Source organism: Phyllostomus hastatus, unplaced genomic scaffold (assembly GCF_019186645.2).
Source record: "Phyllostomus hastatus isolate PE091 unplaced genomic scaffold, TTU_PhHast_1.1 phas_scaffold_385, whole genome shotgun sequence".
NCBI classification, from domain to species: domain Eukaryota; kingdom Metazoa; phylum Chordata; class Mammalia; order Chiroptera; family Phyllostomidae; genus Phyllostomus; species Phyllostomus hastatus.
This window is the reverse complement of record NW_025334026.1, coordinates 14,024,867-14,046,929: the sequence shown is the minus strand read 5'-3', so window position 1 is coordinate 14,046,929 and position 22,063 is coordinate 14,024,867. Positions and strand designations below refer to the sequence as shown.

The following is a 22,063-nucleotide window of genomic DNA, read 5'->3' as shown; positions in this document are numbered from 1 at the left end:
GCCCTGGTGAGCAAACCAGATGCGGTCAGTTTCTGCCCCGCTAAGGTCACAGTTTGGTGGGGGAGATGCAAAAGCTCACCATTTTGAATGTCTAATTGCAAAATGGAAAATGTGCAGAGGAGGAGAAGAACACAGCTTAGGAGAGCTGAGTGGTGGGGGAGGGCTCCCCTGAAGAAGGGAGCGAGCGGGGGCGGGGAGTGGGGCGGAAGGGCTCCAGTCGGAGAGAGAAGCGAGTGCAAAGGCCCTGCGGCCCGTGTGGCTGGAGCTCAGGGGGAGGGGGTGGACCATGGGGCCCCGTGACTGAAATGGTGAATCCAGACCCTGTTCTTACGGTAGGAAGTCTCTGAGAGCTGTGAGCAGCGGTGTGACACCACCGGGTTTGTGATCGGGTCCCTCTGGGTGCTGGCAGCAGGGTGGCGGTGGGGAGACCAGCAACAGGCGGCCACTGACATCCCAGCAAGAGACCTGGCTGCCTGGTTTCCACCTGCTGTCATTCTGGTTCCTTTGATTTTAGGTCTGATGAGTCACCTGCGAGTCATCACCCCCGCAGTCATCACTGGTTTTTTTTTCCTCTTCAACAGTGAACTTGTTTTTCATCGCTGAGCCATTATGTTATGGGCCAATGGATTTGGAGATGCTTCCCCAAATACAGCCCTGGGGAAAATTTTAAATGCCATTTAATAAAAGAGTCTCTAAAACTCCATTGAATAAAAGATTCTCCACAACACAGCTGTCACTAGGTGCTCTGCTCAGGGCTGCCATGAGCTGGCCCACGAAGCACTGGGGTCAGCTGATGGCCCCCTCTCTGGAGCGTGACTGGGGCAGAATGCCCTGGCACAGCCGCCTGGGGCCCGGCGTGACCGCTCCTGCGGCGGGGATGACCGATCCTGCGGCGGGGATGACCGATCCCGCCGACCCTGGCGTTGTGGATTCAGTGACACTCTGGCGTGCTTGCCAGCTCAGCTCTGGGGCCACAGTCACACAGGCTGGCAGGGCGGGCTCCTGCTGCCAGGGGGCGGCCTCCATCGTTGTAAAATATTAACAATCTGTTGATTTGCTTGTGGACTAACCCAGCTGCTAAGATGAGGGCCCCAGTCCTTCCTTTTCTGGGGATCTGCTGGAGTGAGCTGGGCTGATGTAGCCACTCTCAGAGCGTGAGGGCCTCCGTTTCACATTCACACCCACCGTCACATCAAAACCCCCGACAGAGCCTTCTCCTCCTGCCTCACCTCCCACATCTAAGAAGCCCCCAGTTCCTCCTGCCACCTCTTGAATGTTTCTAGAATCCACCTCTTCCTCTCCAAGCCCCTTTGTCTGCCCTGGTTCAGGGCTCGTTTCATCTGCTTGGAAGGCCAGGACAGCCTCTTTCATTGGCCTCGCAGCCCCCAGTCCGTGCCTCCCCCCCGCCCCCACCGACCCAGGCACCATCTGAGCCACCACGGGGCAAGATGGTCTCATCTCCTTCCTCCCTCCTTTCCTCTCTACTTGACTAACTTCCCTTTGCCTCTCAAGACTCGACTCAGAAATTGCCACTAGGAAGCCCCCTTGACCCTCTCGTGGGGTCAGCTGCCTCCCCCGGGCTCTCCAGCCCCTTCTTGGTCCTCACCCATAGGTTGTGATGCCTGTTTAGAGCCTGGTCGAGCCTGGGAGGCCAGATGGGAGAGCAGCTCGTCAGAGGGCTGGGTGGGGGTCTGCTCAGAAACAAGGGGCACCCCAGGCATGCCCAGCGTGTCACTGGGGCTGTGCCTGGGGTCAGATTCTGGCACTGAGAACAAGCCAGCAGAGGCCCTGGGACATGGAAGAGCCTGGAGTGACCTCTCCTCCCGGCTCACCCTCCTGCTCTGTGGGGTGTGTTCACACTTTCACTCAGCAGACGCCAGCAACGCCCCCCCCGCCACCCCCCAGAGCACCCTCCCGGGCAGGCCCCAAGCTGCACATCCTGGACCTGGAGGGCCTGTCATCTGGTGTTGGAACCAGGTCTGAACAGGACAGTGTGAGACGGGGTCTGCTGGGGGCAGCCGGGGAGGGTGAGGTTGGGGAGCTTTTAACCCTCCTGCAATTCCAAGAGGTCAAGAAGGACCTGGGCTCCAAAGCATTAGCGTTTCAAAGGTGGCTGCCCAAAGGGGCTGGCTCCCATGGCCAGATGTTACCCAGGACACCAGGGCCTGACCTCCTGGGTGCGTTTGACTCTGCTTCTGTCTGCACCTGGAGGGGGTCTTGCAGCTGGTGGAGGTGCAGGCAGGATAAGGGGAAGGCCACCAGGGCCCAGGTGTGCATTGGATTTGAAAGCAAAGACTCCCCTGAAGAGTTTGCCTGGAATGGAGCATGACTAAATGCCCAGAAATGCTCAGTAGCTGGCTTCCTGGCCCTGCAGTACGTGGGTGGGTTTCCCCAGGGCCCGACAGGACATGAGGGCACCCCCGAAACACAGTTAGGACTAGCAATCAAGGGGGCAGGCTCAGGGCACCCCTGGACCTGGTGGCGGGCAGGGCTGGGCAGAGCAAGGCCAGGCTGAGCCCCGTGTGTAAATACTCCTCTTCCAAAACCAGCACAAGAACTGCTGAAAAGGCAGAAAAGGCAGACAGCATTTATTTACCTACCCCTCTGCCCCCCGCCACCGGCCCGCAGGCACTGCAGTCAGGCTAGAGGGGTCAGGGGCCAGGGGCCAGCGTGTGGGGTAGCAGTGGACAGCGCAGTGGGCAAGTCACTGAGCTTGTTTCTCCATCTAGAAAACGGTGAGGCTGCGTGGATTGGACAAGAGGAGCGCAACTGCTTATCCCTCTGGCGTGATCGAAGTGGGGCCTGGAGCCCTGACCTCCAGAGACCCTGCTGAGTGGTGCTGCTCTTTGACCGTCGGGTTACCGGGTGGGAGCGGCGCCCTGCAGGTCCGCGAATGGGAGTGCTCATGCTGGACTGTTCGGCAAGATCTGCGGTGCACTGGTCGCCCTCGTGTGGCCACAGAGGGTAACACCAGCCTTATGGGCAGACAGACGCTGGGGGAATGAAACCTGTCCTCCAGTGACTGCAGGTGGGGGGTGATTGTGGACCCAAGAGAGCCCATTGGGGTGATTGTCTGAGGGAGTGTGAGGCCCAGTGTATGTGACAATCTGAGGGCGCGACAGCCTCTCAACGGTAACAGGTCACATCTGGACATATTGCCGTTTGAGGTCCAGAGCAGTGAGTGAGCTCCCCAAGACCTGCCTGAGGCCACATGTCTAACAGTGTGCTTGGCATGCAGTAGGCACTCAACAAGTTTGTGGAGTGACAGTGAGTAGGTAAGTGCGAGGGCCCTCTGTGTGTGCAGGGGAGTTGGAAGTGGTGGCCCAAATCAGTGGCCACACGGTCATAAGGTGCATCTACACTCTGACCTTCTAGCCACGCTCAAGAAGGGCCTGTGCCCAGGGACAGGGAAGATGCCCCTGACGGCTTCACTGCAGCCCCAGCCACTGGCCGGCGGGACGGAGACCGGGGAGGCTCAGGCCCCACACTCCCATGGTGGTCCCAGTCCAGCTTCCTAGGTCTGCTCTAGGCCTCCCCCGGGGCCTGGAAGCTTCCAGTCAGGGTGGCCTTTCCATCCTGACTCACAGGAGGATGTGCAGAACAGAGGTAGGGAGGGCGGTGGGGGCTGGAGGCCCAGCCTGACTGTGGCCCTCACCCAAACTCCCCTGCATGCAGCTTCAGTTGCCTGAGAGAGCGGGAAATGGGAAAGCCAGTCAGGGCTGCCGGCGGAGGGATTTCAGGCAGGGGGAAGTGTGACAGGGGAGGGCGCGTGGGCGCAAGGGCTGAGGAGGAGCACTCTGCCCATGTCTCTCCCTCCCCTCCCTTCCCTGCCCCAGCGCCAGGCACACAGGCCAGGCTAAGGGCTGAGGCTGGGGAAGGGGTCCAGGCCCAGCTCGCAGCCCACCGGCAGGGTGGCAGCTTCACTGGGCGGGATGTGGTGGGTCATGTAGCGCTTGCCCCTGAAGGAGCCAATCCGAAGCTGCTCAGGGGCTTCCTCAGGCCACCACAGGCTGGAGCTAGAATGGGAGAGGAGGAGGAGCTATGGCCCTGCTGGGTGGAGCTGGCTGCCTGGGCAGGATCTGGTCCCCACTCCCACGCTCCTCTTCCCGCAGCCTCCATCTCCCTTTCCTCCCTTCTAGAACAAGCTGGAGGCCTGCCTCCTCCAGGTGGCCACCCTGAATACACAGATGTCAATTCACTGAAATGACAGAGGGCTTGTGGAAAGAAATGCGGCCCAGGAGGACTAGGCTGAAGCAAAGGCCACACTGTGGCCTCTCCCCACACTGGCGGAGAGGAGCAGAGGCAGGTGGCCCCTCCTCTGAACCTGTGGTTGGAGGAGCTGCCCCGGGTGGAAATTCCCCACACAGCCCTTCCAGGGACACTGCCCAGCTCAAAACCACAGGGTCAGGGAGGCCTTCCAGGGGGTTCCAGGTGGGCAGAGGGCCCTGGGCGTGTCACCACTCACAAGCGCACAGTGGAGGCTGCCAGGAAGGCCAGGAGCAGCAGGCCGGCCAGAGAGGAGAGGATGGAGGTGATGACAATCATGTCACCATGTCGCCGCCCTGGCCACGTGTCGATGGAGCCTGGGGATTTCCCTGCACACACAGTGGCTGCTCAGAGGCTGCCCTGGGACCCCAGGGCAGTCACCCTCCACCCGTGCTCGCCCCGGAGGCCTGGCTCCCTCTCGTCCACAGCCTCCTGAGCCCACCCATCTCAGATGGGCACTGGTGCCTGGTAGCCTGCACCGCCCATGGCTCCAACCCCCACCCTCGTCTCACCTTCTAGGCTATTCCCACCAACATGCCCACCCGTGGCTCCATGGTGGGCAGAGCAGTGGCAGCAGACCTCGGGACTGGCCACGAGGCTGCCCTGCTCCCTGGGGCCTGGCATGCAAGGCCTTCAGACAACAAGCCGCCACTGCCACCCCCAGCTTCGGCAGCCCGTCTCCCAGGCGTCCAGACACCGGACATTCTGGCCTTCACAGTGCAGTTTCTTTGGCCTGGTGACTCATTCATGCTGGCTTCTCGGGGCCCTGCTGAGGGAAGCCTCCCAGAACCTGTAGCCCTGGCTGACTCTGGCCTCCTTCTTGCCCTGACCCTCCTCCCTGAGGCAGTGCTGGGCCCCGGGCTGCCTCCCTGTAAGAGGGAGGGCTGTTTCTGCCCTCAACTGGGCTGGGGTCTGGGCTACCGAGAGCTGGCAACCATTTGGAGATGGACAGAGACCTGGCAAGCATTTGGAGATGGACAGAGCCCGTGCCCCTGCCGCGTGCCCCGCCCCCCAGCACAAGGTTCTGTGTGGAGGGTCAGCTGGACTTGAATACTGCCACCAGCCCCCATCCCATAGCAGCGACGGGAGGGGGGCAGCTGGACATGACCATTTCGCCCAGGGTGATGAGTCTCCAAGGGACAGCCTGGAGCCAGAAAGCCCCCTCCCCAGTGCTACCTTGGTGGAGAGTGATGGGGTCCGACCATCTGGTTTCGGCCTGGGGTGAGCCCCTGGCGTCCATCAGGAGGAACTTCACCCTGGGAAGTGGAGGAGGGATGAGGCTCAGAGCCCAACCGCCCCAGGCAGGGCAACGGCCACAGCCAGGCTCCAGGCCACTCTTCTGGGCCAGGCTCTGAGCGTTGGCTCAGCAGGTGTATGGGCTGGGGGCACCGGGCCCCACAGAGGAGAACCTCTGGCCCTGTGGAGTCTCTGAAGCCATGGAAGCCCCCCAGTAAAGGTAAGCACCCCAGGTAAAGGCCTAGGGAGGGAGCGGTGTATTCAGGGTGCACTCAGAGCCCAGGGTCATGGTGGGGGGACTGGCACTGAGGGCACCAAGGGCCGTGCAGAGGAGCTCAGGTTGTATCTTTGCAGGGGCTGGGGAGCTCTGGAAGGTTTCTGAGCATTGAGAGCCCCAGGCAGGCTGGCACTGAGGGAAGCTGGCTCTGGTGGCTGCTGGGGGTGGAGGTCAAGCCCGGGAGTGGGCCTGGGGCTGAGGGGAAGTAGACCTGGCAAGGCTGGGTGAGAGGGCAGAGGGAGGCAGTGTGGAGGTGTGGGCCCCGCCCCCACCACACTGCCTACTCTGTGCCCCCCGCTGGTTCTCCCAGCTGGCCTTGGTCTCCCTGAGGGCACCCGGCCTCATCCTGTGCCCTGCACAGCCCGGTCTGGACAGCCCTGCTTTCCCACCCTGCACTTCCCTGACCTCGACAAGTCACTTGCAGCTTCTGTGCCTCGGTTCCTTTGCCCCACCTCCACCCAATCCCCTCCCCCGACCCCAGAGGAAGCAGCCAAGGCTTACAAATGGGAAGGGCCTGTTTCCCCTGCAGCCAGGATGGGGCTGGGGAAAGGCCAGGGAGGGCAACCCTTGGGTCCCAGGCTCCAGGCAGAGTGACCCACCTGTACGGTCCGGGGCCCGGGAGGGGGGCATTGCAGTAGGCTGGCTGGTGGAGGCCAGCCAGGCAGTCGGGGTCATTGCCCACCCGCAACACGGGGATGCTGCTGTCACCCACGGGATCCTCCTTGCAGGGCAGCTGCTCCAGGGACAAGGGCAGCGTCATGTAGTGGCCATCAGTGGTCAGCAGCTGAGGAGAGGCTGGGATCGCAGCCAGCGTCGTTGGGTTCTGGAAGTCCCTGGAGGCTGCAGGAGGCAGAGACAGACAGACAGACGGGGCTGGTGGCAGGAACAGCCAGGTCTCCTTTGCCACGACCCCTGTCTGGGGCCGAGGACCCCAGCCCTGGCCCTCCGTGCCTCAGCACCCAGAGGGCCCCTACGGCCCAAAATGGGCTTTGTCGCCCTCTCAGAGCACCCTCTCTGTAAAGCCCAACTCCTAACCCACACCCGGCTGTGGAAGGTCACAGGGATGGAGGGGCCCCCAGAACCTGCAGCTCCTGCAGCCCCCCACCCCAGGCCCCACACCTACGCTGTGACACACCATTGCTGAAGGCCACCACCAGCCAGACAGTGCTGGCAGCACTGGCGTGACTGTCCAGCACACAGCGCGGCTGCTCCAAGGAAAACGTGGTGGCCGTCACCTTCCCTTCCAGGTCCCAGGCTGTTATCTGCGGCGTGTAGGGGATCAGCTCTGCGGCCATGGAGATAGGCGTGAGGGTCCGGGGGCTGCCCCTCCCGATCACAGGACGTGGGCTCCCGGGGTCCCATCACTCCAGCAGGTGCCCCACAGGTGTGTCCAATCCCTGGACCCCCACTCACCCAGGTTCATGCAGGGCTGGTGCCAGACCAGCGCCTCCAACAGGAGCAGCAGCCACGGGCGAGGCTGCCTCTGGGAGAACCCCATGATGGCCGCCTTCCACCACACCCGCAGCCTGGGGCTGCTCCCACTGCCCCTCTGCCGCACCCCTCCCCCAACGCCTTGGGCCTGGAGGAGCTGGTTTGTCCGGCTGCCAGGCTGGCCAGGGGCTGGAAAGACCTGAAAATGTGAACGAACCCCAACTCCTCCCCTCAGCCCAGCCCCCCACAGGGAGGGGACTGGGCAGGGCTCTAGGGTGGGGCTGGCCAGGGCTGAGGGGGAGGCCGCTGGAGCCCAGAATCCCCTGTCTCAGTTTAGGCCCCACCCAGCCTCCCATTCTCCCATCCCTGGGGAGACCAAATATCTGGAACCTTGGGCCCAGAGCCACATGCCTGAGATTCCTGCACCCCATGTGCCAGGAGACTCCCTCTAGCCTTCCATCCCCACCCAGCAGCAAGCCGGGGGCAGCTCCAACTAGTCCAGTCCCACCCCCATCATGACCCCCTCACAACCTGTCTGATCCAGCCCTTACAGGCACTTGGCTCTGCCGCCGTCTGGTGCCCTGCCCTCCCTCCTCGAAGCCACACCTTCCCTCGCTCCTCAGTTCCCTCCTCCAAGGGAAGAACTTAGAGAAAGGTCTGTAGGGCCCTTGACAGCTGGCGAGCCTCCACTTGCATCAATTATTCCCTTCAGTTCTCACTGTATATGTGGGTGGGCAAAAGTGGGTTTACAGTTGTAAGTGAAAGTTTATTCTTATATTATTTTCTATTTTTGTATATTTTCCATACGAACATACTTTTGCCTCTCTTTGTGAGTATATATATATATATATATATATTTACTGATATAATTCATATATCATACAATTCACCCTTCAGTGTACAGTTCACTGGTTTTTAGCACATTCGCAGGGCCGTGCCATCAACCCCAATCCCAGAGACTTTTCATCATCCCGAGAGAAAACACAGCACCCATGAAAGGCCACTTCCCCTCCCCTCCTCCCTCTGGGAACCCCTCGCCTTTCTGCCTGCGTGGATTTGCCTGTTCCAGACATTTCACATCAGGGGGATCACGCGGTGCGTGGCCTCCCGTGTCATGTCTGGCTTCTTTCACTTGGCATGATGTTTTCAAGGTTCATCTGTGCTGTGTATGGCAGTACATTTTTTTTAAATCCTCACCTGAGGACATACTTTTATTGATTTTAAGAGAAAGGGAGAGAAACATCGATGTGAGAAACACCCGTTGGTTGCCTCCCGTACCACAGTGCCCTGATCAGAGATGGAACACGCCACCTAGGCATGCGCCCTGACCAGAGCGAGCCCACGAGGTTCCGGTGCTTGGAACGATGCTCCCGCCAACCGAGCCACCGGCCGGGGAAGCGCTTCGATTTTAGGGCTGAGTGTGCTGCACTGTATGGATAGACCATTTGGTTTATCCACTCGTCAGCTGGGGGATACTTGGGGTTTTCCAGTTTTGGGCTATCATGAATAATATTGGTATGAACATTCCTGTTTTGGTGTGGACATGTTTCCAGTTCCTGGATAAGAACCTAGGAGTGGAACTGCTTGGTCACATGGTGATCGCTTCTTGAGAAACTGCCTAGCTGTTCTCCTAAGCAGCTGTATTCACACTCCGACCAGCAGCAGACAAGAGCTCTGACTCTCCACATCTGCATCAACATTGTCATTTTCCTTTTATTTATTGATGATAACCACTCTCGTGGCTACGAAGAGGTGTCACTTCGAGGCTGTGATCTCTGTTTCCCCGATGACGTGGAGCACTTATCACGTGCCTGTCATCTGTCTGTGTGTCTTCTTTGGAGAAATGCCCTTTGCTTGCTTTTTAAAAAAATCCTCATCCAAGGACATGCTCATTGATTTGAGAGAGGGAAAGGAGGGAGAGGGAGAGAAATATTGACGTGAGAAACATCAGTCGGTGGCCTCTTGTATGCACCCCGATCAGGGACTGAACCCGCAACCCAGGCATGTGCCCTGGCTGGGGATCGAAGCCACAGTTTTCAGTTTGCAGGAGTCACACCTGCCAGGACTTTGTTTTAAAAACATTGGGTATTTGTCTTTTTATTACTGAGTTGTTGAGTTCCTTACACAGTCTGGACACTAGACCCTTATCAGGTAGATTCTGCATTTTCTCCACTCCGACCCCCATTACACTTTAATGTGGGAGTCCAGAGGGCAGCGGCATCGGGCACCTGCATCGGGCGCCCACTGACATCTGTGCTCTGGCAGCCGGGGAGCAAGTCTCATCGTGGAACCCAGTGCCGTGGAACCGCCAGGCCCCGCCCACCCCAGGACCAGCTCCTCCAGGAGGCTCAGCGAGCAGTGTGCAGGGCCCGCGATACCTTTAGGAGCCCGGGAAAAGTCTTGATTGATTTCTTTTAAAATCAGAAGGAAAAAAGTGAACTTTCAGATGGGAGAAAATGCTCTAACGTATGTTCATCTTTGCACAGTCACATTGTAAGACCCAGAATTGAACTTTTCATTCTTATGGAGAAATGGACTTGCAAAGGCGAAAGTGCCCCAGACCCACTCAAAACACGGCCCTGTGTGTGCCTCCGGTCTCAGGCCTCACGCACTCCCCGCCCCCACCCCGCCGGCAGACGGCAAGTGACGGAGTATTTGATCCTCCCTCTGAGAGGATGCCGAAGAATTAGAACTTTGAAGATGGTATCAAACCAATCCTGGTCCAGATTTCAGCTCTGGGTCCACCACTAGCTGGGACCTTGGGCTAGTCACGCCCCTGAGCCTGTTTCCCCACCTGTGAAATGGAGACAGCAGCACCTGCCCCCTGTGAGCAGTGTCCCCAGAACCTGGGGAGTACAGGAGGGCGGGCCCTGAGTCGCTGGACTTTACACCACGAGAACTGGAGTGGGGGCTGGGGAACAGCGCAGGTTAGTGCCGTGGGCTCTCCAGCCCTCCCTGCAGCCTGTTTTTTTGTTTGGTTTTGAATTTTTTAAGTTGATTTGAGAGAGAAAGGAAGACAGAGAGAGAGACAGAGAGAGACAGACAGAGAGAGACAGAGAGAGAAAGAAAGAGAGAGAGAGATCAATGTGTTGTTCCACTGATTTGTGCAACCATCGGCTGATTCTTGTGCGTGCTGACCGGGGATCTCACCTGCAGCCTCAGTGGCCCAGGACAGTGCTCTAACCACTGAGGTGCCTGGCCAGGGCCGGCCTCAGTCTGCACGCAGGAAATGGGAGCTGACACAGCAGGACACACGTGGGCAGGCATCACGCACGCTGACAAACACGCCAGGAACTGCTGACTTTGGCTATTAGGCATTTATTGCAAACAGAACATCTGAGGTATGAGAAGCTGACCCAGACCCATGCCGGCCCCCGACTGGGGCTGGGGCCATCTCCCCTCAGCCCACGCCAGGCCCCCAGCACTGAGGTAGCTGCGTCGTAAGCCCCCACAAGAACAACTCCCCAGGCTTGCCCAATTCCCATGCAGATCCAGGCCTGGAAGGGGAGAGGAAGGAGGAAAGGCAAACGGGAGAAGCCCCAGCTCCGGTGGAAAATGCCCACCCTCCCCAACAAACATTTCAGCCTCCGAGGAAAGGCACCTTCCTGCCTGTCCATCCCAGGGCAGCCCGGCTGGCAGCGGGGACGGGGCACTGGCTGCCAGGCTGGCGGGTCACTGCTGCTCCAGGCAGTCCTCAGTCACCCCCTGAGCAGCCAGCTCAGCCAGCACGTTCTGCAGGTAGTTGGGGTCGGGGTAGCCGTGGCCCGTCACGTTGCGGTCCATCTCGGTCTTGTGGTGGATCTCGTTCCACACCACCGTGTCAGTCTCGCCTGTGGTGCTGGACGTGCCCACTGTGAAGATAAGCCGCCTTTTCCAGGCCACCTTCAGTAGCTCTAGGACCTGCCCCCGGAGGAAGTGGAAGGAGATGGGAGGGAGGATGGTGAGTAAGCACTGGCCTGTCTCTCCACAAGGTTTTTCACCCTGGGCAGGGGTGGCCAGGCGACAGGGTGGGAGCATCCATCGGCCGCCCCCACTGACCTGCCCCAGTGATAAAGATGAGGACAGCGGCACCACCCACCCACCCATGTCAGCTGTGGGTGGCGGGGTGCCATGTGCTAGGCCCTAGTCCATTTAACATGCACAGTTAACCAGCGACAGGGCCCTGAGAGCCGGCCCTTTTTCCTCCCCATTCCCTCCCGCCACTGCGTAAGTAATGTCATCTGTAGTCCAGGGTGTGAGGCCCCATCTGTGGGGTCCCCAGCCTCCAGCCCAGCCCTGACCCCCGTGGAATGCCAACTGCTGAGCTGACTGTCCAGTGGGACCTTGCACCGGGCAGCTCCATGACTTGCCTTGGCCCCACCCCACAGCTGAGACAGTGCTGCCACCTACTCGGCCCCCAAACACCTGGGTTATTCCCTCTTTCAGGTACATCTAGGATGAGCTCCCCCACCATCAGTGAGTCTAGGCCTCCCTGCTCTCTCCCGTTCCGGAGCCAGCAGCTTGCACAGGCCTCCCACTGTGAGCATGGGGGGGCAGCCGTCCCCAAGGGTGGCAGTGGCGGGGGGGGGAGCGGCCTTTACCTTGCGGCCCTGGGCATTGTCCGGAAGGTAGCACTGGCGGGGAAACCCTCTGGCGGTGAATGGCTTCCCAGGGTTGGGGTGCTCAGGGCCCTGCAGAGGGAAGACACGGACGTGGGAGTGCTCACCGGATACAGGAGCTCGCAGGACACCGAGGCCCCGCCTCGCCCCCTGCCCCCCTGGGTGGAGCCACTCCTGAGCTCAAGTGATCAAATACATCTCTGCCTCTCTCCAGTCCTGCCCCCCGGAGACCCGGTGTGAACAATGGCTCCCCGAGTGTGTGCCGCTGCCCCTGGAACCAGGCGCTGCCACCAACGCTCTACTCCCCGATGAGACCAGACCCTCCGGAGGCTGGGATGGAGGCTCTGCTTCTTCAGCAGCCCTCCAGGCCCCAGGCTCCCCGGGCTGCGTGGCAGGGCCGCCCGCCTTCGGGCTGCCCTCACTCCCACACACAGGCCCCTCCGCTCGTCACTCAGGGGCAGGGGTGTCAGACTCACTTTCACCAGGGGCCACGTCAGCCTCACGGTTGCCTTCAAAGGGCTGAATGTCATTTTAGGGCTGTATAAATGGAACTGCTCCTTAACAGCTAAGCGAGAGCTCAGCAGCACGGCCGCCGGGTAGGAACAAGGTGCTGGGCTGGGTGCAGCCCGCGGCCCTGGGTTTGCCGCCTGTGCTCGAGACGCAGCTGCAGCAGGGCCCTGAGACAGCGGCAGTGGTCTAGACAGGAGTGTGCACCCCGACAGCTCCAAGCTCCCCTCTGGCCCCGTGGCTCCAACCCTGCCCACAATACATTAGTATTTCACTCTGAGCCAAAGACAAGCAGAAGGAAATCAGGGAAAAGCACATGACCTTCAGGCTCCTGGTCCCCACTGCCCTGTATCTTCCCAAACCATCCCAGGCTCTGAGATCAACCCTGGCCCAAGGAAGGAGGTCTAAGGGGTGAGTGTTCCTTTCCGGAACCCTGGGACCCTGGGACCTTGTGCTAGGGTTCCCGTCCTGCTGTTCCTGACGTCCAGGCCCAACCCTGCTGCTCCCAGCCCAGGCCTGCCCTGGCCACACAGCCAGTCTCTCCATCCATCTTCACTGTTGGCACCTCCCCAGCCCCCACCAGATGGCTCCTGCCCTTCAATACGTGTTCCCTCTGCTTATATACTTGGTCTTCTGCCCTGGGCAAGTCCAGTTACGATGTCTCTGCCTCCAGGAAGCCTTCCCTATCTCAGGAAAGGGGTGAGGGCCATCCCTGTGCTTCCGCGGCCCTAAGAGCTCGCTGCACCCCAGGCGAGCCCCTCCCGATTCCTGGCAGCCTAAGCTGAGCAACCTGGGCATCCTGCAGTGACCGGGGGCAGACTGCAGGGAGAAGGACCGACTGCAGAGAGATCCGAGGAGACGCCTCTTGCGCCGGCACCCTTACCTGAATGCCGTGAGGAATGTTGTAAACTATGAGTATCGTCCCGCAGTCCTCATGGCCAGGGAGGGACACCTGGAAGCTGAACACTTCCATCTTCCCCCGAGGCTGGGTCCCGGTTTTCTCCCCATAGATGGTTTTGCAGGAAGGACACTGTAAACTTCCATCCTAGACGAGGCAGAACACCACACGCTGAGCTGGCAGCCCTGAGGGAGCACGGAGGCACAGCCGCCACCCTCGACATGGGAAGGAGGCCTGTGGGGGGACCGGTCGGCTGCGCCACACAGCAGGTTCTGGGCAGACGGCCCAGCTCCCAGGCAGCCTCCCTGCACAGAAACTTGATTCCAACAGCTTCCTCAGGAAGGTAAGTTTTGCACCAGAAACTCATTATATAATTTACATTCAAGGGTACAAAGTACCAAGAGACTGGCATCAGGTAGAAAAACCAAGTTTGCGAGCAAAAGTTCCCACAGTCTAACCACATTTTGAATCAAAATGTGGTTACCCCTATGCACCCCTATGGCGGGCCAGCTGTTGGTGCCGGCACCCGGCCGGCACGGGGTGCCGCGGAGGAAGGCCAGGCAAGCCTGCAGGTCCGCCACGGGCTTGGTTCCTCCGCCCTCCCCACCCCGTCCACTCGGCTACACCCCACCAAAGGAAGCGCAGCCAGGCGTCCCCTGCCGCCCCCACACACCCCCCATCCTGTCGCAGGGCAGAGGCTGCTTCCGAGCACACCCATGTCCTTCCCAGAGCAGTCACAGCCGCCTGCTCAGAGGCTGTGTGACTGGGACAGGCCACCCCTGGCCCCACCCTGGGCCGGCACGCTGGCACCTTGTTCCCGTTGCAGTACATGGCCAGCAGGCAGAGCAGGTGGAAGGGGTGACTGCACTTGGTGAGGCGGCCCACGGCCATGGGCCCGACGGTCTTGTTGTTGGTCACATCACTGTACCCGGACGCCACAGACAGTTTCTCCATGCAGATGATGCAGTCCTGGAAGGGACCAAACACAGGGGACACTCACCAAAGGAGACACTGCATGGAAAGAGGAGACTCGAAGGAAAAGACCTTCATCTGCTGAAATGTCAGCGTTACAGTCAAAGCCAATTCAACAGTCATTTGTCGCAGAGGCTGAGAACACAGATGGGTCACTGGGACCTGGGCCCCAGGGGCTCACCACAGTAGGAGGGGCAACTGCAGTGTGAGCCTGGGGGCCAGCGAGTTATCAGAAGCAGAGGCCAGTACAGCAGCAGGAACAGCCAGAGAAGAGAAAGCAGGAGAGACCCTCCACGCTGGGTGTGTGAGGAAAAGGGGAACTTGTCAGATGGACGAGCACGGGAATGGACATTCCAGACAAGGGAATGATCCGAAGCATGAACCAGCATATCGTGTGTGTGTGTAGGGGGGTGGGGGGGTAGCTCCTGCAGGAGGCGGGGTGAACGAGGTGGGGGATGAGACAAGATGGGGAGGGGGCCAGATCCTGGAAGCTTCCGATCGAGTGCAGGAGTCGGGGCTCTGTTGTACACCTCAGGGCCGCACTGGGGGGTTTTAAGCAAGGGGGTGGGGGCACTACCATGATCGCGGCTGGGTGCCGGCTGCGGAGACTGCAGTTTGGAGAGGCAGCGGCTGGGGTCAGAGAAGCCAGCTGTGCCCGATGAGCACACGGGCAGAGAAAGACTGAGTGCTGCGAAATGGGAGCGGGGGGCTGAAGGGACAGTGGGAGAGGCAGGATGCCTTTCAGACCAAGGCTTTCTCAACCAGGCATCTCTCATGCGCTGGACTTGCTGGAGCAGCAGCCGGTGAGGAGTCCGCGGTTCTGTACGGGCAGGACTGACATTTCGCCTACCTCCTCCAGATGCCCCAGGACTCTCCATTCAAATCAGAGGAAAGTGGCACTTGTAGCCCCCAAAATGTGGCTCCACAGAGAGACGTTTGTGTCCTACCGAAGCTATTATGGGAGCCTGGCAGGTCCTGTTACTTATGGGAACCTGACCTGCCCTCCCAGCAGCCAGAGGGGCAGGACCGCTATCCGGACAAGACCACAGCCCTTCTACACCAGCAGCACCCTCAGGGGGTGGGGCAGTCTCTCCCACCCCTCATCTCTGAGCCTTCTGCCCCGCCAGGTGGCACGGGGCACACAGAGACCTGTGCGAGAGAGGAGCTTCACTGAGGATCACACCTGTTTGGAGCAAAGCTAAGACTGGAATCCAAGTTTCAAAAGCTACAACCGCCTCATCCTAGCAAGACCTGCCTCCTACAGGAGGCAGGAGGTTAAACCCAAGCGCCCAAGCACGATGCCGGCGTCCAGAGCTGCCCTTCCAGGAGAGACTAGATCGGTGTCCTCGTCTGCAGCTGCCCCTTGTTTCCAGACAAAACTGAACGCAGCGTGGCCTCTGCGACACCTACCTCATCCGGGGCTGTTTTTAGCTCTTCAGTATAGTTTCTTATCACCTGCTCTGGCTCTGGCTTTGGAGGCCCTCCTGGAAGAGAGGACAACATCAGCAGGGTCCCAGTGAGTATCAAACTGGAGGTGCAGAAACCAGAGAGAAAGAAGGACAAGGGAGAGGTCCAAGCTGCCAGCAGGGATGTTAGTGGGGCTGAGACAGGAAGGCTGGCATGCAGAGGGGAGAGACCTGGAGCCAAGCAGAACACGCTTGCCTGGCGGAGCCCCAGCCCCAGAAGCGCTAGAGGCAGAGGAACAGGGGCAGAAACCGTAGCCGGCCACAGCCTTTAGGTCCCTGTGCACGTTCGGTCAGGAAATTAGACCCAGGCTCCTCGGACGACATGCAGAAGAGCCGGACAGCAGTTTCTAAAACAAACTACTCCAGAGCATATACTGGTGGTACTTCACTCCTCTCATCATTCTTGTAAGAAAGTCTCAGTGAAAAAAGTTTTATGAGGCAAATGTATCACGGGCGCCTACCCAGTGTGGGCATCTTTCATGTACTCTGACTGCAGCCGATGGCCACACTGACACTGTCACAATAAGAGGCAAAGTCTTCTCCAGACTGTCTCTGGGCTGTGGCTTCTTAGTGACATACCTACTCGGTTCCTAAGGCAAGCGACTCAGCAGCAGCCGAGGTATGCAGCAGGGAGGTGCCCTGGCCGCCTGCCCCTCTCAAACCTGCCACTCTTCTGTGCACACGTGCAAGAAGCTGGGAGGGGAGCCCTGCACCCACATAAACACTGACAGGCCTCACCCGAGGACAAGGCACTCCCCAGCCAGCAAGAGGGAACCCGCAGAGCCGAGGGCGGGGTGGGGGTGGGGGTGGGCTTGTCCAGACACAGGCAGCAGCAGAATCAGAGAGAGGGTGGTGGCAAAGCCTATGCGAGTGCAGAAAGGAGGGGCCAGGGAGACCAGAGCAACCTGGGAAAGCAACCATCCAGGGCTCCGCATCCTGCCTCAAGGTAATTGGGGAGATGCTAGCCTCCGAGACTAAGGGGCTCTGGTTTCCACCCAAGCTCATGGCCGTCGGCCTGCGGCTTCACACACTGAGCTCCCTCTAGACCAGAGGCCAGGTAATGTTACGAGGGGAGTGCAGAGGCTGGGACGGGACAACATCGGGTTTGATTCTGGCTCTTGTGCCGGGACCAAGTCATGTTACCTCTGAGTCTCAGTTACCTCGTCTAAAAAGAGGAGACCTAACACCAACCAAAGCTGATTGCTATAGAGGAACTAGCTGCTATTACCTGAAAGGCATATACAGGCAAAAGAATACCACTCTCTACACCCCCGCCACACACACTCATACATAAACACCCTCCACTCCACACACACACACACCTCTCTCTCTCTCTCTCTCTCTCTCTCTCTCTCTCTCCTAGGACCTGACTCTGGTCAGTGTGGTGAGAAAGCCAGGCCAAAGCGCAACACCACCAGCACCGAGTGGCCATCCTGGAATCGGGGACTCTGCTCAGACTTGGAGAGGAGACTCAGAAAAGTCTGGCAGCTACGGGGCAGTCTGCAGATGAGCTCGGCACCCCAGCCACCAGGATGAGCCACTGGCCCCCTTCCGGTGAGACTCAGCTCAGCAACCCATTCCCCTACCCACCCTGGCCCAGGGTGGGGCCACAATTCCCCAGGGGAGCCAGCCAGGTGACCACCAACCCCGTGAAAGGGCCAACTGAGCCCAGGAAGGCCAGGAGGTTTGCCGAGAGCCCGTGCTCTTTAAAAAAAAAAAAGATTTTACTTATTTTTAGACAGAGGAGAAAGGAGAGAGGAAAAGAGGAAGAGAAATGTCGATGTGAGAGAGAAACATCGATCGGTTGCCTCTCCTATGTGCCCCAACCAGGGACGGAGCCCACAACCCAGGCATGTGCCCTGAACAGGAATCAAGCAGGTGACCTTTCACTTTGCAGGACGATGCTCAGCCCACTGAGCCGCACCAGTGAGGGCAGGAGCCTGTGTTCTTTCCAGGCAGAGTAAGAACTGGAACGGGGTCAGGAGCTCGGAGCCTGCCCAATTGCTGGGGGTAAGGGTGGGAGTGGGCTGGGGTGGGGTCAGGAAAGCGCTGCCCCTCCCTGGGCCTTTCGTCTGCCCTGAGGGGTGCAGATCAGACAGGCAGTGGACATGATCAGGTGACCAGCAGCTGCCCTTAATATGTGCCCGGTGCTTCACATGTGTACTTTCTATTCCTCCCACATCCCATGTGCTAAGTAGGAGGCACCAGCCCACGGACGGAGGAGACACTTGAGTGAGATCACAACGCTAGTAAGCACTGGAGACAAGAACGTAGGAATGCCTGAGCTAGGGCTGTGCTCCCTGCTCACCACACCATCCTGAAGGTCACTTTCAGCAGTCCATGCTTCTCTTGGCCCCATGATGGACCCAGAGCACAATCGGCTTTAGAAATGACGGGTTTAGAATGTATTACCCATCACAGGCCCCTCCACACAGGTCTTGTTAAAACCCACGGAACCTGCTGTGGTTCTAAATTCCCACTTCCTCAGACGGGTGACGGGCAGAGCAGTGGTCATTGCGAGACCCCTGTGAAGCAGACCGACCTGGGGTATCAGACAGGGCTGGGGGCCTTTCCTGAGATAAACACTGGCCCCGTGGAAGGGACAGAGCTGTCCCTCACCCTGAATCAGGCCTCAACCCACACCCGTGTTCACAAAGTCACAGCATCCTCAAACACAGGCCAGTCGCACTCCAGCTGTTCCACGGAGACGGGACCCAAACTCTGGGACTGCAGGGCAAAGGAGATTCGCAAGAGGCCACTGCTGCTGCTGAGGGCAGGGGGAGGGCAAGCAGCCCGTGCCCTGGCAGGCGAGAGACGCGGAGAAGGGCCGTGGGAGTCGGAGAAGAGCGACTGATGCAGGAGAGTCAGAGGCAGCAAGACTCGGAGGCGGCTGAGCAGAGGCCAAAGAGTATTTGTGAGCAGAAACTACCTTTCATGGACATTTTCCTCAATCTCTTAACTGAGCTGTGACTTTTAGAGGCCAGACAGGAGGCGGGAGGGCTGGCGGGCTGAGGTGCGCGGCTAAGACACACAGGGAGTCCGATGGCTGACATCAGAACACTCGTCATGCCTACACAAGGTGCGAGATCAGACATGCAGAGGGGAGAAACGTTAGGAAGAATCATTTGGCACGTGACGTCCGCAAACCCTAGCTCAGTCCAGGTGGCGCTGTGAATGGCCATCAGGACCCACTGGCCTCCCTGGGGAATCTGGCAGCTCAAGGCTGCCAGGGCCTACCCCAACCGGCAGGACTGCGCTCCAGGCAAGGGACCAGTGAGACGGCCAAGTCATCGGAGCCCCGGCGCCAAGTTCCACAGGGGTCCACACAAGCAACCAATCAGCCTGCGCCCACAGCACGCAGGGGGTGGTGAAGCCATTTGCCTCAGGGGGACACAGGCAGGCTGCCGCCCAGGAAGCCTCCTGAGCAGTTCCGGGTGTCGTCTCCCCATGCCAGGCACAGGGACATAGAGAGGAAGGGAGACATGGGAGGGTGCGGCCAAGCTACGGTAACACGGATGGGCTCTCAAGCTCAGTGCTCCCCACGTTCCCCCTGCACACCCCCTTGGCTTCAGTCACGGCCTCCAGTGGGATACTGTCACTTCCCATGTCCCATCTGGGCTGTCTAGATGGCTTCGGTGCCATTGCCAGGGTGGGCGAGCAGAAAGGCTGACCCCTGAGCCTGCTCTCCAACTGAGGCATTCCCCACGGCCCATGTGACTGTTCTTCTGCAGCAGCGCAAGTCCCAGGCCATGGCTTCCTTCTCTGGGCCCGCAGCTGGGGCTTAAACAGCCCCTCTGCTCTGGGTGCATGCCCACAGGGGGAGGGAGCCACAGCAGGCAGCTCTGCTGAGATGGACTGTCTGTTTTTGTCGTACTCCTGATGTTTGCAGGGGACAGCCTCACTCCTCAGCCCGGCACTCCTCAAGTCCTAACTGACCCTCACCCCACACTGCTCTCTTCACAATCCCTGAGGACCAGACGCTTTCTGGAACACAGCATGTCCTCCTCTTGGAGTCCCTACTCCTGCCACTTCCTCAGCCTACCCTGCTGCCCACAGCACCACTTCCCTAATCCCTCCTGTCCTCAGTCTGGCTCAAAGTCATCTCCCGAGGAGGAAGGGAGCTGCCTGAGTGTGGCATTCTGGGCACTCGGAATCTGACTAGGGGACTGGGCACAGTCTATGGTAGGAAGTGGAGGTCGTGGCCCTACTGCGTCCCATTCCCCGCCCAGGCTGGGCAAACTAAGCTGCCACTCCAGAGGCAATTCAGAGAGATGAGGAGACACCTGGCCCTGGGATCCATCAGGCCAGCCATTGTGGCACTGACCAGAACAAAGGCTCCTGAAGTGGCAAATGTGCCAGTCCAGGACAGAAGCAGGCACCAGCCGGCAGCCTGGGTGGCACAGCCAAAGCAGGCAGGGGATGTTGTGGTGGCCGCTTAGCAGGAGACTCCAAAGTACACATTAAAGGATCAGAGTTGGACCCTGGGCGCCTGCTCACCAGGTAATGCGATGCCACCAGTGTCCCAAGGTTCGCTCATGGGCTCCAGTGTGGATTCCCTCAGGAACTAAATGTCAGGTGGACTGACAAGCAGACATGGGGCAAAAAGATGGAGAACAGGAGCAATTCCTTAGCAGAACCTTGGGCCTCTACTGACCATGACCTCTCTCCACAACATCAACTAGCTCCCTCAGTTCAGCCAGACGTCTCCTCCAGTGTCGTCTCAGCAGACGGCCCTTCCTGACCACCCCATCCACAACGGCCACGTCCCCCTCCAACCCTGCCTCTTTCACTCTGTTCAGCATTCTTACCACCTGAGGGGATGCGTTACCTGTTTTTGTGACTGCCTTCCCCTAGACCGAGCACCGAGGAAGGGCCAGGTCACAGGACGTGCACAGCGCCTCTCTACTGGAGGACAAAGACACCCCTGGGCCACCATCACCGGTCCCCAGCGTGAACAACGCTCCTGCCCTTTTCAGTGCGGGACCCAGTCCCCTGAATTCGAGTCACAGACACAGGTCTCTACTCAGAAGCCTGCAGAGGTCAGCCTTCTGGTGAGAGAGTGTCCAACTCACGCCACACCGAACACTTCACAGAAGCGTCCAGTGGACAGGGTGGTCAAGGACACCAAGAGTGGACCATCACACCCTCCCCAGTAGCATGGGCTCAGGACAGCCGCCCAAAGCCCTAACATCCCTGTATGACTGTAACAGCTCAGAGAGCCACAGCTTTTCCTCCGCTCGTCTGACCTGTCACAGCCCTCGGAGAGCACAGTCTTGTACACGGGCAGATGTGTATCCACCCCTTCCTGACACCAAGGCTCGGCCTTTTGTCTGGTGACCAGGGCTCGGGTCCAAGCTCACCCTCCCCTAGCTCTGCCCCGCCAAGCAGGGACCAAGCCCAGCACTGCTCCCCCAGGCTGACTGATCTTGGGCAGGTGGCAGCCACATAAAATGCAGGTACTCCTCGTCCCTCACAGGGTAGGAACCCAGCCCTGGCATCGGGGGCCCATTCCACAACTCCCCGAAACAGAGGTCTGGGCCATGCCGCAGCCAGTGAAGCTGCCACCTGAGGCACTTCCGACCTGACCCGGAGGTGGCTCCCCTGTGGACTTCCTCCACCAGTGCAGAGGGGGTGCACAGTCCAGCAGCATGGCCGCTAGTTTGTAAACCTACCTGCAAAGCCCTGTGTCCATGTGCCCACATCACTGCGGCCGCCCCTGAGTCCACATTCCCAAATCCATACACACAGCCCAGGCCGAGAGAACATTCTCCGGGCCTCGCTTCTTGAGGGCTGGCCTGGGATCTCTTGTTCTCTGGTGCCCTGGACAACGATCCCACCAACAGGTACGAGCCAGAGCCTTGTGTTCAGCGTAGGCAGCAAAGATGCTGTGGCAAAAATACCGGCCACAATAGAGAACAATCTGGGACCTAGGCCAGAGAGGGTCCTCAGTCTCAAGAGCAGAAGGGGAGCCAGAGCTACTCAATACCCAGACCACTTCTGGAGGTGCTTATAACAGGTGTTAAAGCCTCAGTGCTTACAGAGTGGAACAGAGCTGTGTCATGGGCGAGGCAGGCCTGTTCACCCACAACCTTTCTCCAACCAGACCACTGCCACACACACGCACCCACTTGCACACATGCACACACACGTCTGACTCGTCTATGGCATCTGGTGCCACATGAAAACCTAAACTGAACGGGAAATTTCTAGTCACCACCTTTGCTCATGGTCCTCTCAGCTCCAGCAGGGGGTTAATACCTAAGCAACTGAAGCAGGTGGTGGAGGGCCTCTCCCCTTCTGGGACCTTGCCAGCCCCACTCTCCCACCTTCTATCACCTCCTTGACTGGTCCTTCCATTTCCTTCAAGGGCTCTCTTCCCAGTGTCCTACCCATGGTCTCTATGAGCTCACAC

General features: G+C 59.3%; 2 protein-coding genes across 5 annotated transcripts in view; both read right to left on the bottom strand.

Annotated features, from left to right (window-relative positions):
- Positions 1-2,573: 2,573 nt before the first annotated feature.
- UPK3B (uroplakin 3B) lies at positions 2,574-7,646 on the bottom strand. 3 transcript variants are annotated; one of them, XM_045819708.1, is made up of 6 exons: positions 7,193-7,646; positions 6,903-7,064; positions 6,379-6,619; positions 5,443-5,522; positions 4,466-4,595; positions 2,574-4,016 (listed from the first exon to the last, which is right to left on the bottom strand). In XM_045819708.1, exons 1-6 carry the CDS (start codon positions 7,275-7,277, stop codon positions 3,857-3,859), a joined length of 858 nt encoding a protein of 285 aa, XP_045675664.1. In that variant the 5' UTR covers positions 7,278-7,646; the 3' UTR covers positions 2,574-3,856. The 3 variants fall into 3 exon arrangements, with proteins under 3 accessions (XP_045675664.1, XP_045675665.1, XP_045675666.1); XM_045819709.1 differs by having other exon boundaries at positions 6,915-7,064; positions 7,193-7,640; XM_045819710.1 differs by lacking the exon at positions 6,903-7,064 and having other exon boundaries at positions 7,193-7,642.
- A 2,866-nt stretch (positions 7,647-10,512) lies between these two features.
- DTX2 (deltex E3 ubiquitin ligase 2) overlaps positions 10,513-22,063 on the bottom strand; it is a 34,060-nt gene continuing 22,509 nt past the window's right edge. Inside the window, exons 6-11 of one of the 2 annotated variants that reach the window (XM_045819604.1) lie at positions 18,581-18,721; positions 15,596-15,669; positions 14,024-14,182; positions 13,199-13,360; positions 11,791-11,880; positions 10,513-11,110 (exon numbers count right to left, since the gene is read on the bottom strand). In XM_045819604.1, coding sequence (XP_045675560.1) covers positions 10,883-11,110; positions 11,791-11,880; positions 13,199-13,360; positions 14,024-14,182; positions 15,596-15,669; positions 18,581-18,721 — 854 coding nt within the window. In that variant the 3' untranslated portion in view covers positions 10,513-10,882. The remainder of the gene's footprint in view (positions 11,111-11,790; positions 11,881-13,198; positions 13,361-14,023; positions 14,183-15,595; positions 15,670-18,580; positions 18,722-22,063) is intronic. The other variant, XM_045819605.1, reaches the window with a different exon arrangement.